At 46.4% G+C, this 14489-nt stretch overlaps 1 protein-coding gene across 1 annotated transcript in view; it reads right to left on the minus strand.

Moving 5' to 3' along the window:
- Positions 1-14489, minus strand: part of TNNT2 (troponin T2, cardiac type) — a gene marked incomplete at its 5' end in the record, with an annotated part of 83384 nt that overhangs the window by 54867 nt on the left and 14028 nt on the right. Inside the window, 2 exons of the mRNA XM_082246787.1 lie at positions 265-294; positions 13688-13729. Coding sequence (XP_082102913.1) covers positions 265-294; positions 13688-13729 — 72 coding nt within the window. The remainder of the gene's footprint in view (positions 1-264; positions 295-13687; positions 13730-14489) is intronic.

Here is a 14489-nt window from a genome sequence, read left to right on the forward strand (position 1 = left end):
TTTGTCCCTAATCACCAACATAAAATTATCTAGCAACGTGCCTATATGCTCAGACCTGACCTTTTTACTATTAATATGTTTGAATAATTTTTTAGGGTGTGTCCTACTCTCTTTTGCAACCTGTCATTCATTTTGAATAGCTCCTATATATGGATTATATCTGTTTATTTTGCTGTTTGACCAAAGTTCAGCTGAAAAATGAAAGAAAATGAAAGAAAAGTATTCATGTAAAAAAAATCTCAGGTTTTATTGTTAAGCGCTTACCTTCTTCTGTGCCGGCTTCTTGTTCATGATCTACCAATAAAAAAGAAAAATGTTTTACACAGACGGTCTCCTGTTATATGTCACCAATCCCCACATTTCTATCTCTTCTATAAGTAAAGAATTTCAAGAATTTTGGGTTGTCAGTAACTTCAAGGTAAAATACAATAAGACCCCAGCTCTCAATATCTCACTACCTCACTCCTCTGTATTTTGCCTTCTTGTGGCAAAGGACGGCCTTAATATATCTGGATGTCCATATTCCATCAACATTAACTTCTGTGGCTGACCTTAATTATTCCCCCTTACTACAAAATGTCCGCACATGCCTCAAAACCTATGATAAAGCACACAATTCCTGTTTGGGTCGTATGAATGCAGTAAAGATAGATGTCTTGCCAAAACATTTATATACCTTTCAGGCTATCCCTGCCCCCCCCCCCCCCCCATGCTCAGGCTTGTTTCAGGGCTGTTAACACGGCTATTGGTTCTTTCATTTGGTTTCATAAGAACCCAAGAACTCCGCAATCCAACCTTTCTTCAAGGTCAGGGGTGGGGTTACTCTGCCTTAGGTTGCCCTATACTTCCAAGATGTGGCCCTCCTCCGAATAGTGGATGGTATCATAGTAAACTAAACGTTGGACACACCTCAAAGCAGGGGCGGATCCAGGGGGGGCAACGGGTCAATTGCCCCCCCCCCCTCCCGACATCCAAAGGAGCTTCCCTGTTTGCCCTGATAATAGCACTGCAGACAGAGCTCACTGAGGACGGACACAGGAAGCAAAGCTGTGTTACACAGCCAGCACAGGGAGGGTGGGGCCGGGAGCTCCACTGATGCCCTGACTCCGCCCCTTTCAGCCTGTGCACTCATAATGAGATACTGTAGATGGAGTAGGAGAGGAGATTTCAGTGGATGCCCCACCCCCAGACCTCTAAAAGTGCATGATGGCAAGGTATGGCTTTCCCTCCATAGACAGCATGACTGCTAGCCTGAAACCCTGAGCTGTGCAAATCTGTGTATTTCTGAAAGGTCTCTGCCTGTCTCCTGTGCTGACTGTGTCCCCCATCCCTGACTGTGTCCCCCATCTCTGACTGTGCCCCCCATCTCTGACGGCCTCCTGTGCTGTGTCCCCCATCTCTGACCATGTCCTGTGCTGTGTCCCCCATCTCTGACCGTGTCCCCCATCTCTGACCGTGTCCTGTGCTGTGTCCCCCATCTCTGACAGTGTCCTGTGCTGTGTCCCCCATCCCTGACTGTGTCCCCCATCTCTGACTATGTCCCCCATCCCCATCTCTGACTGTGTCCCCCATCTCTGACTGTGTCCCCCATCCCCATCCCTGACTGTGTCCCCCATCTCTGACTGTGTCCCCCATCCCCATCCCTGACTGTGTCCCCCATCTCTGACTGTGTCCCCTATCCCCATCTCTGACTGTGTCCCCCATCTCTGACCGCCTCCTGTGCTGTGTCCCCCATCTCTGACCGTGTCCTGTGCTGTGTCCCCCATCTCTGACAGTGTTCTGTGCTGTGTCCCCCATCTCTGACCGTGTCCTGTGCTGTGTCCCCCATCCCTGACAGTGTCCTGTGCTGTTTCCCCCATCTCTGACAGTGTCCTGTGCTGTGTCCCCCATCCCTGACTGTGTCCCCCATATCTAACTGTGTCCCCTATCTCTGACCGCCTCCTGTGCTGTTTCCCCCATCTCTGACTGTGTCCCCCATCCCTGACTGTGTCCCCCATCTCTAACTGTGTCCCCCATCTCTGACCGCCTCCTGTGCTGTGTCCCCCATCTCTGACCGCCTCCTGTGCTGTGTCCCCCATCTCTGACCGTGTCCTGTGCTGTGTCCCCCATCTCTGACAGTGTCCTGTGCTGTGTCCCCCATCCCTGACTGTGTCCCCCATCCCCATCTCTGACTGTGTCCCCCATCTCTGACCGCCTCCTGTGCTGTGTCCCCCATCTCTGACCGTGTCCTGTACTGTGTCCCCCATCTCTGACAGTGTCCTGTGCTGTGTCCCCCATCTCTGACTGTGTCCTGTGCTGTGTCCCCCATCTCTGACCGTGTCCTGTGCTGTGTCCCCCATCTCTGACAGTGTCCTGTGCTGTTTCCCCCATCTCTGACAGTGTCCTGTGCTGTGTCCCCCATCCCTGACTGTGTCCCCCATCCCTGACTGTGTCCCCCATCTCTAACTTTGTCCCCTATCTCTGACCGCCTCCTGTGCTGTTTCCCCCATCTCTGACAGTGTCCTGTGCTGTGTCCCCCATCCCTGACTGTGTCCCCCATCTCTGACCGCCTCCTGTGCGGTGTCCCCCATCTCTGACAGTGTCCTGTGCTGTGTCCCCCATCCCTGACTGTGTCCCCCATCTCTGACTGTGTCCCCCATCCCCATCTCTGACTGTGTCCCCCATCTCTGACCGCCTCCTGTGCTGTGTCCCCCATCTCTGACCGTGTCCTGTACTGTGTCCCCCATCTCTGACAGTGTCCTGTGCTGTGTCCCCCATCTCTGACTGTGTCCCCCATCTCTGACTGTGTCCCCCATCCCTGACTGTGTCCCCCATCTCTGACTGTGTCCCCCATTTCTGACCGCCTCCTGTGCTGTGTCCCCCATCTCTGACTGTCTCCTGTGCTGTGTCCCCCATCTCTGACTGTTTCCTGTGCTGTGTCCCCCATCTTTGACCGTGTCCTGTGTCCCCCATCTCTGACAGTGTCCTGCGCTGTGTCCCCCATCTCTGACCGTGTCCTGTGCTGTGTCCCCCATCTCTGACCATGTCCTGTGCTGTGTCCCCCATCGCTGACCGTGTCCTGTGCTGTGTCCCCCATCTCTGACCGTGTCCTGTGCTGTGTCCCCCATCTCTGACAGTGTCCTGTGCTGTGTCCCCCATCTCTGACTGTCTCCTGTGCTGTGTCCCCCATCTCTGACAGTCTCCTGTGCTGTGTCCCCCATCTCTGACCGTGTCCTGTACTGTGTCCCCCATCTCTGACCGTGTCCTGTGCTGTGTCCCCCATCTCTGACCGTGTCCTGTGCTGTGTCCCCCATCTCTGACCGTGTCCTGTGCTGTGTCCCCCATCTCTGACCGTGTCCTCTGCTGTGTCCCCCATCTCTGACCGTGTCCTCTGCTGTGTATCCCATCTCTGACCATCTCCTGTACCATGTCTGCAGTCTCTGACAGTCTCCTGTAGGGTGTCCGCTGCCTCTGACCATTACTGTACTATGTCTGCAGTCTCTGACCGTCTCCTGTAGTACTGTATGTCCACAGCCTCTGACCGTCTGCAGTCTCTGATCATCTCCTGTAGTATGTATTTTAATGTGCCACTTTACTTGCTCAATTATTTGGGATTGCTCCATTGCTCAGTGAGCGGTAATGATGTGCTGTAACCTCTAGCAACCAATCAGCAAGCACTTATGATGTGCTGTAACCTCTAGCAACCAATCAGCATGCAGATATTAGGTGTTGTAACCTCTAGCAACCAGTGAGTGAGCGGTAATGGCAGACTGTGACCTTTGACAACCAATTGCAATCGCTGTGTGATCTGCTGCAGTAAACTGATTTTAAATCTACCTTCTTTTTATTTTGTATGCCTCAAAATAGGGGGGGGGGGGGCCCTAAAAAAATGTTTGCCCAGGGTCCAATCACTATTATGAATATGGGGGAATATGGTAAAAAAAGGATAATAAAGACGGGTACGTAGGGCAGTGGGCTTATATAAAGATAATATAGTAGATACATGATATAGTAGATACATAATAATATGCCAGTAATCATTGTACATTAGTAGAATATAACCCATTGCCTGAAGAGGGTAATACATAGGGGGAGCGGTAAAAAAGGGGGGGGAAATGGGACTTTAAATGAAGTGTGTGATGGATGGAGGTGTCTAGCCCCATTGGGCAGAGCCTCATTTAAAGTCCCACTTTCTGAACTGTTGTTCATTCTTTTTTTCTCAATCACTATTATGGATGGCCCTGCCTCCCCCAACTCACCGTGGCAAAACCAATGAAGGAAGGCTGTAGGGGCATGAGTCCCGGATGGAGAGGTGTGCTGCAGCCGTTCTACAGCAACACAGTTCTACATTCAGTTCTGTAAGCAAAAGTTTATTTTCTAGCAGTGCCCCTCCCGAGATTAGACTCTGGATCCGCCCCTGCCTCAAAGAGGACTTGATCTCTTCAGACCTTATTTCCCTGCTTTGAACAGCATCCTTCCCCCCAACACTGACTAGTTCTGACTAGTTCTTCCTTCCTTTCATGGCAAAGGAGTGATAATCTTTTATTGTGTCATACGTTGAGTGGGGGAACCATCTAACCCCTCTCTCAGGTTCTCTCAAGCTGCCATAACCCTCTGTTGACCTGGCTTGAGTACATGTAATTACAAAATTACCTTATACAGCTCTCCTCCTCAGACCTACTGACAAGGGTTCCCACAGAGCTCGAATCATTGCTGTCTCAGTCCAATAGACCTGATCGCCCACCCTCTCATATCTACCAAATTTTGTTGCAGGAATCTAATTAAAAACCACCTCCATTTCTCTCCAAATGGGAGCGGGACTTGAATATACTGGCGGATGAAATAGAATGACCAAGCTCCTACAAACCAATTAAGAAAAGCTTGTTCAGGCAGTTTTTGACAGTGACTGGGTCTGTTACTGCCAGAAAATAACGTCAGCCTGAACCCCCATCACTTGCTGCCTGGGCTTGTGAATTGAACATCATTGAATATATGGAAAGTATACCTGCTAGTGAGCACGATAAATCTGAAACTCATAGCCTTACCTAGACTGTTTGGAATATCATTTTCAATACTCTTCCAATTTGCGTCCTTTTTTTCTACTATGGTTTAAGAGGGAAAATTGCCCCGGGATCTGGTCATTAGAGGTCGGGGGTTCCCCCCCCCCCCACACACACACACACTTTCACCCACTCCCCTTCCTTTCTTCCCCCTTTTCTTCCCTCTCCTTTCACTCTTAGTTTAATCTCCAACTGGGGACAGAGGCAACATTACTGTATATAACAGAGATAGTGGGGGCTTTTGGGTTCCCCTATTCTTCTAATAAAAAGTATTCTTGTCGTTGTTTGCGCCCTTTTTAGAGATTTACCCCTACCTTCTGTTCTGGTGAGACATTGTATTAGGAAAGTGTTACTAGGACCGAGAGTTAGGGATAAAAATTGCAAAAAAATGACAGAGGTTGTAATCCTTCCCCACTGCATCCAAAAAAAGAGTCTGAAAAACAATCCCTGGCAAAAAGTATGGAATCACCACTCTTGGAAAATGTTCATTCAGTTGTTTGTGTAGAAAAAAAAACGAATCACTGACATGCCTCAAATCTATTTTTATTTAACATTCCAACCTTCTGGCTTTAGGAAACACATATAACAAAAATAAAAAGAAAGAAAATTGTAGTCAATTGCAACTGTTTTTGCAAATCAAGCAGAGGAAAAAAATATGGAATCACTCAAATCTGAGAAAAATATTATGGAATCATGAAAAAAAAAACTACAGTACACCACTAGTACTTTGTTGCACCACCTCTGGCTTTTATAACAGCTTGAATTCTCGAAGGTATGGATTTAACTATTGACAAACCGTATTCTTCATCAATCCGGCTCCAACTTTTTCTTATTGCAATTGCCAGATCAGCTTTGCAGGTTGGACCATTGTCTTTAATTCCTACTAGGGATGGGCCGAACACCCTCCTGTTCGGTTCGCACCAGAACATCTCGAACAGGGAAAAAGTTCTAGCGAACATGCAAACTCTATTAAAGTCTATGGGACATGGACAGGAAAAATCAAAAGTCCTCATTTTAAAGGATTATATGCTAGTTATTTGCATAAAGTTTATGGGCACCTGGGTACTGCCCTGGGGGATATGTATCATTGCAAAAATATTTTTTTACAACGATAATTTTTGAAGGAGCAGTGATTTTAATGATGATTAACGTGAAACAATGAAAATGAAAAATTCCTTTAAATATCGTGCCTAGGGGGTCCCCTTAAAGTGGCACATCTGTACAATGTATGGAGCCTGCTGCAGCAATAGTGACTGAAAAAATGTCATTTAAACTTGCTTGCGAGTAATGTATTGCCGACTCTTGACAATACAGATAAAAAGAAAATGAAAAAAAAAAATGAAAAAAAGAAAACAGTGTAGGGTCCCCCCCAGTCCATGCCAGGCCCTTAGGGTATAGCATAGATTTTAAGCCCACACCAAAATTTAAAAAAAAAAAAAAACAGTGTGGGATCCCCCCAAAATCCATACCAGACCCTTACCTGAGCATGCAGCCTGATAGGTCAGGAAAGAGGGGGGCAAGCTAGTGCCCCATACCCAAAAGCATCAGGTATGATGTACCCTATACCCATTCACATAGGGGGTGGAATCTGGGGGTCCCCTTGTTAAAGGGGGCTTCCAGATTCCGATAAGCCCCCCACCCACAGACCTCCACAACCACAGCCCAGGGTTGTCAGGAAGAGGCTCTTGTCCCCATCAACATGGGGACAAGGTGCTTTGGGGGGCACCCCAAAGCTCCCTCCCCATGTTGAGGGCAAGCGGCCTGGTCTGGTACAGGAGGAGGGGCGCCTGCTCGCCCCCCCCTCCTGGCCTGCCAGGCTGCATGCTCGGATAAGGGTCTGGTATGGATTTTGGTATGGATGTTTTTTTTTCCAATTTTTTCCCCCTTAAAAACTGTACCAGACCCAAAGGGCCTGGTATGGATTTAGGGGCGGGGGGAGGGGGGCATGTCATTTTTTTTTTAAAATTTTGTAATAGTGTTCCCCTTAACCACTTACTTACAGGGCACTTTCACCCCCCTTCCTGCCTAGACCAGTTTTAAGGTTTCAGTGCTCATTGTCATCTATGTGAAATATTAGTCAGCTTGACATGGCACTGCTTCCAGTCTTTAACATATTGGTCAGCGTGACAAGGCACTGCTCACGAACCAAGTGACAGGGACACCAAACTTGGGGAGCATCAAGAAGGGACATAGGACTACAACATATCCATACATTTTAAAAGTGAAGTATTCCTGTACACTACACTGACTGCACTAAACTGACTGAACTCACTCTCCATTAACTACCTGCCTAATCTCTATTGTAACACAATATACACGGCTGCTGTGTAAGCAGCAGCCTCATACAGTGTGGGGCATGGACTAAGCCCCTGAGCCATCAATGGCTAAAGGCAACCTGCCTTTGGCCAATCATGGCTCTAATAGGACATTGTATTGTGATTGGCCAAAGCATACAGGTCAGGTGCATGCTTTGGCCAATCACAAGCACTTAATGCACAGCAATTGTGCGGTGCATTATGGGGTGCTCGTCGGTGGGCGTTCAGCGAACACACGAACACCCGATGTTCGAGTTGAACATGAAGCCCATCCTTTAATTCCCACTATAGATTTTCAATTGGATTAAGGTCCTGACTATTTGCAGACCATGTCATTGACATTACAGTATGTCTTTCTTGAAGGAAAGTTTTCATGGTTTTGTCCTATGGCAAGATGCATTATCATCCTATAAAATTATGTCATCATCACCAAACATCCTAAAAGTGATGGAATAAGAAGAGTGGCCAAAATCTCAATATATACTTGTGTATTTATTGAAGATTTAATGACTGTCATCTCCCCTGTACCTTTACCTGACATGCAACCCCATATTATCAATGATTGTGGAAATGTGCATGTTTTCTTCAGGCAGTCATCTTCATACATTTCATTGGAACGGCACCAAACAAAAGTTCCAGCATCATCACCCCGCCCAATGCAGATTTGTGATTCATCACTGAATATAACTTTTATCCAGTCATCCACAGTCCATGATTGCTGTTCTTTAGCCCACTGTAACCTTGTTTTTTTCTATTTAGGTGGTAATGATGGTTTTCACTTGGCCTTCTATGTAAATAGCATTTCCTTTAGGCAATGTCTTACAGTTCAGTCACAGACATTGACTCCAGTTTCTGACCATTTGTTCCTCATTTGTTTTGTTGTGCATTTTCTGTTTTCAAGGCATATTGCTTCAAGTTTTCTATCTTGACGCTTTGATGTTTTCTTTTTGGTCTACCAGTACGCTTCCCTTTAACCACTTAAGCCCAGGAAGATTTTACCCCCTTCCTGACCAGGGCCTATTTTGCGATTCGGCACTGCGTGACTTTAACGGACAATTGCGCGGTCGTGCGACGCTGTACCTAAACAAATTTGACGTCCTTTTTTTCCCACAAACAGAGCTTTCTTTTGGTGGTATTTGACCACCTGTGCGATTTTTTGGTCATGCGCTATAAACAAAAAAAGAGCATCAATTTTGCAAAAATAGCAATATTTTTCACATTTTTTATATGAAATTCCCAAAAAAAATTTAAAAATCAAAATTTTTTAACATTTTCAGCCAATTTGTTTTATGCTACATATGTTTGGTAAAAAAAAAATCGCAAAAAGCGTATTTTGATTGGTTTGCGCAAAAGTTATCGCGTTTACTAACAAAGGGAAAGATTTTTGTCATTTTTGTTGTTTTTTTTTTAACGCGTAATGGCGGCGATCTGCGTTTTTTTTTTGCGGTACTGCGACATTGCGGCGGACAGATCGGACCCTTGACTGACATTTTTGACACTTTTGGGGTTACCAGTGACATTTCTACAGTAATCAGTGCTATACATATGCACTGTTACTGTAAAATTACACTGGCAGTGAAGGAGTTAACTTTTTTTAGAGGGAGGGGTTATGTGTGTCTCTAGGGGCGTGATTCTAACTGTGATTGGCTGTGGCTTGAGCTGTAGGAACAGTGATCAACGGTCCTACATAGTAGAACCGTATGATCACTGTTTCTACACAGGGGAGAATGACAGGCGGCTTGTTTACATCAGCCGCCTGCCTTTCTCCCTCTGCAGCGACGATCGCCGAGTGACTGGCGGACATCGGGTCCGCCGGTCACACGCGCGGGGGGGTCCGTGACCATGCAGGGGCGCTCGCTCCCTAGACCCTCACAGGCTAGCGACGTAGATCTACGTCACTCTGCCTGTGAGGGGCTGACTGCCGACGTAAATAGTCGTGCGGCAGTCGGCAAGTGGTTAAAGCGGAGTTCCAGCCATTTACTCACCTGTCCAACGGTCCAGCGATGCGGCCGCCGGAAGCCTCGATCCTCTCCCTCGGCGCCGGCATCACTGCTGTGGGCACCCGGCTGTTACAGTTTGCGGCTTCACAGCCGGGTACCCACTGCGCATGCGCGAGTCGCGCTGCGCGCCGTGATTGGCCGGCAATCTTCTGGGACCTCTGACGTGTCCCAGAAGATTGCAGGGAGGGAGGGGGAGAGGAGAACTTCCGCTCAGGGCGCCGCGGCGCTCCGAGCGGAAGTGGGAGCGGGTACCTGTCAAAACTAGGTACCCGCTCCCCCCCCCAAAAAATGACATGCCAAATGTGGCATGTCGGGGGGTCAGGACTCCCTAAAGCGGAAGTTCCACTTTTGGGTGGAACTCCGCTTTAACAACCTTTCCATTTGATTTGTACTTGGTCCAGATTTTAGTCCCAGCTGACTGGGAACAACCAACAGCTTTTGCAACTCCCCTGGGGAGTGGCTAAGTGTGTCCAACCCACTTGACACTATAGGTTCTGTCATTATAAATGATTTGACACTACCAGAGTTTGCAATAAAGAATCAGATTTACTTATTCTTTAACTTGAGCTTAGTAAGATACACAAACAGTGTCAATAGAACAGTTAACACAAGAACATTAATGGCAAAATGGATGCTGAATCCTCGACTGGTGACTGAGTAAGGTCCAGCACTCAGGATCAAAGAAACAATATATACTGGAGGATTGATACCTTAAGATTTTGTAAATACACTATTTCTTAAGTGTAATGCGAGAGTGACCACAAATCAATATTTGACAATATTAAAGAATAACTCTAACTATTAATAACTTCTGAGCAGTTCTGATGTGATTGAATTAAGCACCCTGTAGAGGGACTCCTTTACACCAGATTGTAAGAGTCTCCTGGATGAGCGAGGCCTCGCTAGTCTTCGCCAGCAAGGGTGTCCTCAGCCAATCCAAAGAAAGTATTTGTAATCCACAGCAAAGGTGATTGATTAACTGTAATCCACACGGAAATAACCTGTAATTGTAATTCAAACAGGAAAGGAAGAAATAGATTTCTGTACTCCACAGTTAGTAGTCAATCTAGCACTGGGAAAGAGGGGCAAGGCCTTCCGATCTGCCATGCACTATCCGAAGCTACAGTGTCCTGTGGCGACTGTTAGCATTTACATAACCTTAAACTATAACTGCTCTGCAGACCCGCCCTTGCTCAGTCTAAAAGTACAGCATATACTTTAGATTGGATTTCTCTCACCCAATATGACGAACTCTGCATTCCACAGTCTTTTCCAACAGCGTCCCGCTCTCCTCGGCGACTGTCCTTGAGGCAGGAGAGCGAGTGTTGGTCCCGCCCCCCTTTATAAAGACACTCCCAGCGAGTCCTGCGAATCACACTGCTCCCTGGGAGAAGAGTTCAATCATACAGGCAGTCCATGGTCCTTGCTCCTCCCAGAACTGCATCTTCCATAATTCACAAGTCAGTACTTTAACAACAGAACAACAGTCTGAACAATACTAGCCTTGCGACCAGGCTACACAACATTTTGTGATGATTTACCTTCTTGAAGAAGTTTTTTAATCTTGTCCTTTGTTTCAGCTGATATCTCTCGTGATGGAGCCATAATTCATGTCAAACAGTTTGGTGCAAGAGCTCACTGGTGTGCAGTAGGGATCGACCGATTATTGGAATCGGTCCCGGAGGTTACCGGCATTGCCGATATTGTCGTGACGTCATTGCGTATGTTGCACCACGCACCTCCGTGCACTGGGACAGCTTCTGCCTTCCAGCCTCATCTGGAGTCGGGGAGTCTCGGGACAGTGAGTGCACAGTGCACACAGTGTGTTTAACAAAGCCGCCATACCTACACCCACCCACAGCTGCCCGGTGCCAGCCAGCCACTGACACACCCACAGGCCTGTACTAGTCAGCCAGCCACAGGCCCTGCCTGTACCAGGTACCCACCAAAGGGTGCCAGCCAGCCACCCACCAAAGGGTGCCAGCCAGCCAGCCAGCCACCCCCCACAGGGTGCCAGCCAGCCACCCATTAAAGGGTTCCTGCCAGCCAGCCACCCACCAAAGGATGCCAGCCAGCCACCCACCAAAGGGTGCCAGCCAGCCACCCACCACAGGGTGCCAGCCAGTTAGCCACCCACCACAGGGTGCTAGCCAGTCAGCCACCCACCACAGGGTGCCAGCCAGCCAGCCACCCACCAAAGGGTTAGATGAAATCCAAATAGGAAAGACCGCTCCAGGTGGGCTGGGTATCGGGTGCTGGTCGGATCCGTCAATCCAAAATCGTATGAAGCAAAAAGAGATGACCGCACTCCGATGTAAATCAAAAATTGGAGTAAATTTATTCCACATCAAACAATAGGCAACTGGAACAACACACTGTGAATGCAGGACACAAAGGCAGACGCGTTTCACGACTTAGAGATGTCGCTTACTCATTGCCATGTCAAATGTAAAATTGTGTTTATTTTGCAAAACTTTAAATGTTTAAAATATTGGCCCATATCAGCCGATACCGATATGGCCAAAATATCGGTATCGGCAACGAAAAACTGATATCGGTCGATCCCTAGTGTGCAGGCACTTTTTTAACTGCAGACTAATTATCAGATGTATTCTGATGCAGATGTTTGTTTTTGAACTGCAAAGTACATGGTGATTTCATAATATTTCCCCCAGAATTGGGTGATTCCATATTTTTTCTTCTCTGCTTAATCTGCAAATACAGTTGCAATTGACTACAGTTTTCTTTCTTTTTTTTTTCCAGTGTTTCTTAAAGTCAGAAGGTATGAATGTGTAATGAAAATAGTTTTGATGTATGTCTGTAATAATTTTTTTTCTACACAATTTAACCCCTTCCCGACCGGCCGCCGCCTTTTTACTGTGGCAGTGCGTCCCCCCTGCGCAAACCGACGTACCCCTACGTCGGTCGCGCGCCTGCAGCGAGGGGGCGAGCGCACTCCCCCGCCGGCACGCTCCCGCCCCCACTCGGCAGCGGGGAAGCCGATGCACAGGGCAAGCGGCTTCGATTGCCGCCTGACACCCACAATCGTTCCCCGCTGAGAGAGAAGAACGGTCAGCTGTTGTAAACACAGCTGACCGTTCTTCTCCCTGGAATGATCACAGAGCCCCTGTGATCCTTCTATATAGGAACACAGGTCTCTATGATAATTTCACAAGCCACGCCCCCCCCCACAGTTAGAATCACTCCCCTAGGCTCACATTTAACCCCTTGATCACCCACAATGTTAACCCCTTCCCTGCCAGTGTCATTATAACAGTAACAGTGCATATTTATAGCACTGATTACTGTAGTAATGTCACTGGTCCTCCCAAAAGTGTCAAAAATGTCAGTTAGGGGTCCGATCTGTCCGCCGCAATGTTGCAGTTCTGCTAAAAATCGCAGATCGCCACCATTACTAGTAAAAATAAATAAATAAATTACATAAATCTTTCCCATAGTTAGTAGACGCGATAACATTTGCGCAAACTAATAAAGATACGCTTATTGCGATTTTTTTTTACCAAAAATATGTAGCAGAAAACAAATTGGCCTAAAATGTTAAAAAATTTTGATTTGACATTTTTTTTTTTTTTGAGAATGTGAAAAATATTGTTTTTTTTTTCAGAACTGTCGCTCTTTTTTTGTTTATAGCACAAAAAAAATAAAAATCGCACAGGTGATTAAATACCACCAAAAGAAAGCTCTATTTGTGGGAAAAAAAGACATCAATTTAATTTGGGTACAGCATTGCACGACCGTGCAATTGTTCGTTAAAATAACGCAGTGCCGAATCGCAAAATATGGCCTGGTCATTAAGGGGGAAATCTTCCAGTCCAGGAGTGGTGGTTCCATACTTTTTTCCAGGGGTTGTACACTTGAGGCTACAGTTTCTAGCTAGGACAACTCCATGTAGCCCTGCCTGTGATTGGACAACGAAGGTCAGCAAGCAGCAGACTGCTGAGCTCATCCCTCTGCTCATTACACATGCACTCTCTATACAGCATATCTGATTTTCTCCTGGTATGGCTTTTTCCCTTTTCCAGTCTGAATGCTACTAAACAGGGGATTGCAATTTCAAATGTAAGTATCTACACTACAAGCATTCAAAAATATATTCAATTACTTTTCAGGAATATATAACCACAATAGTTGGTGCTTTTACATCTGCCTGCAGTTCAAATTTAATGTATATGTATTTTCAGGTGCGCCATGCATATGATGTGGAAAAGCCCTTAGATCCAGAAATAATTTACATAACAGTTCACCAAGTTGTACATATAGCTAATATAATGTTATAAAAATGCAGTTTCGATAAAAATGGCTTTAAACTAACCTTTTTCTGTTACCTCTTCTTCCTCTATTTCTTCCTCTTTTGCTGCAAATAATAATCCAGACAGACAATGAATACCATAAATTAATTTATAGGTTAAAAAAGGAGTATGGTCAAAGCATTTTTGGTCATACTTCTCTTGTGGACCACAGGAGTGCACTTTCTTGTGCTCTCCTGTGACCCAGAATCAGCTGACAGCAGGCTAACGTCTGCTGTTGGCTAACGTCACAGAGCAGCTCCAGGCGCTCTGGAAGGATCCCGACCATAATGTCAGGATTCACCCAGCTGCCTTATTGACAGCTGGCTCAAAGTCAGCTGCAACTGTCCCCCCTCCTCTCTGTACTCCACTCTAAGCAGACTGAGAGCTGATCGATCAGAATAGAGGTGAGTATGAAGGTTTTATTTATTTTTTTGTTTTTTGTTTATATACTGTATATCCCCCCAAACTTCTCCTTTAAAGGCAATTCTTTCTTTGTTTTTGTTTTTGACTAAATGAAGAAGAATTAGAACATCGGTCAGGTTTTTATTGCTGTCTGTGCTGCCATTAGAAAGACTCACCCTCTCTATTTGTCCTGTTTATCATTATCACCAAGAGTGAAAAAAAAAAATCACACATTTTTGGTTTGTCACAAGAACAGAAATAAAGGTGAAATCTTCCAATAGGGACACTAGTTCTGGTGACCCAGTGACAACTAGGGATTCCCTGAATTTGGATGGATCTCCTCTTACTTTCTGTTTTTGCTTTGGGACACAGATGGCAAAAACCTGACAGAGGTTATAACCCTTCCTTACTCTTTTCCAAAAT

Source organism: Pelophylax lessonae (assembly GCF_965119305.1).
Source record: "Pelophylax lessonae genome assembly, chromosome: 2".
Lineage (NCBI taxonomy): Eukaryota > Metazoa > Chordata > Amphibia > Anura > Ranidae > Pelophylax > Pelophylax lessonae.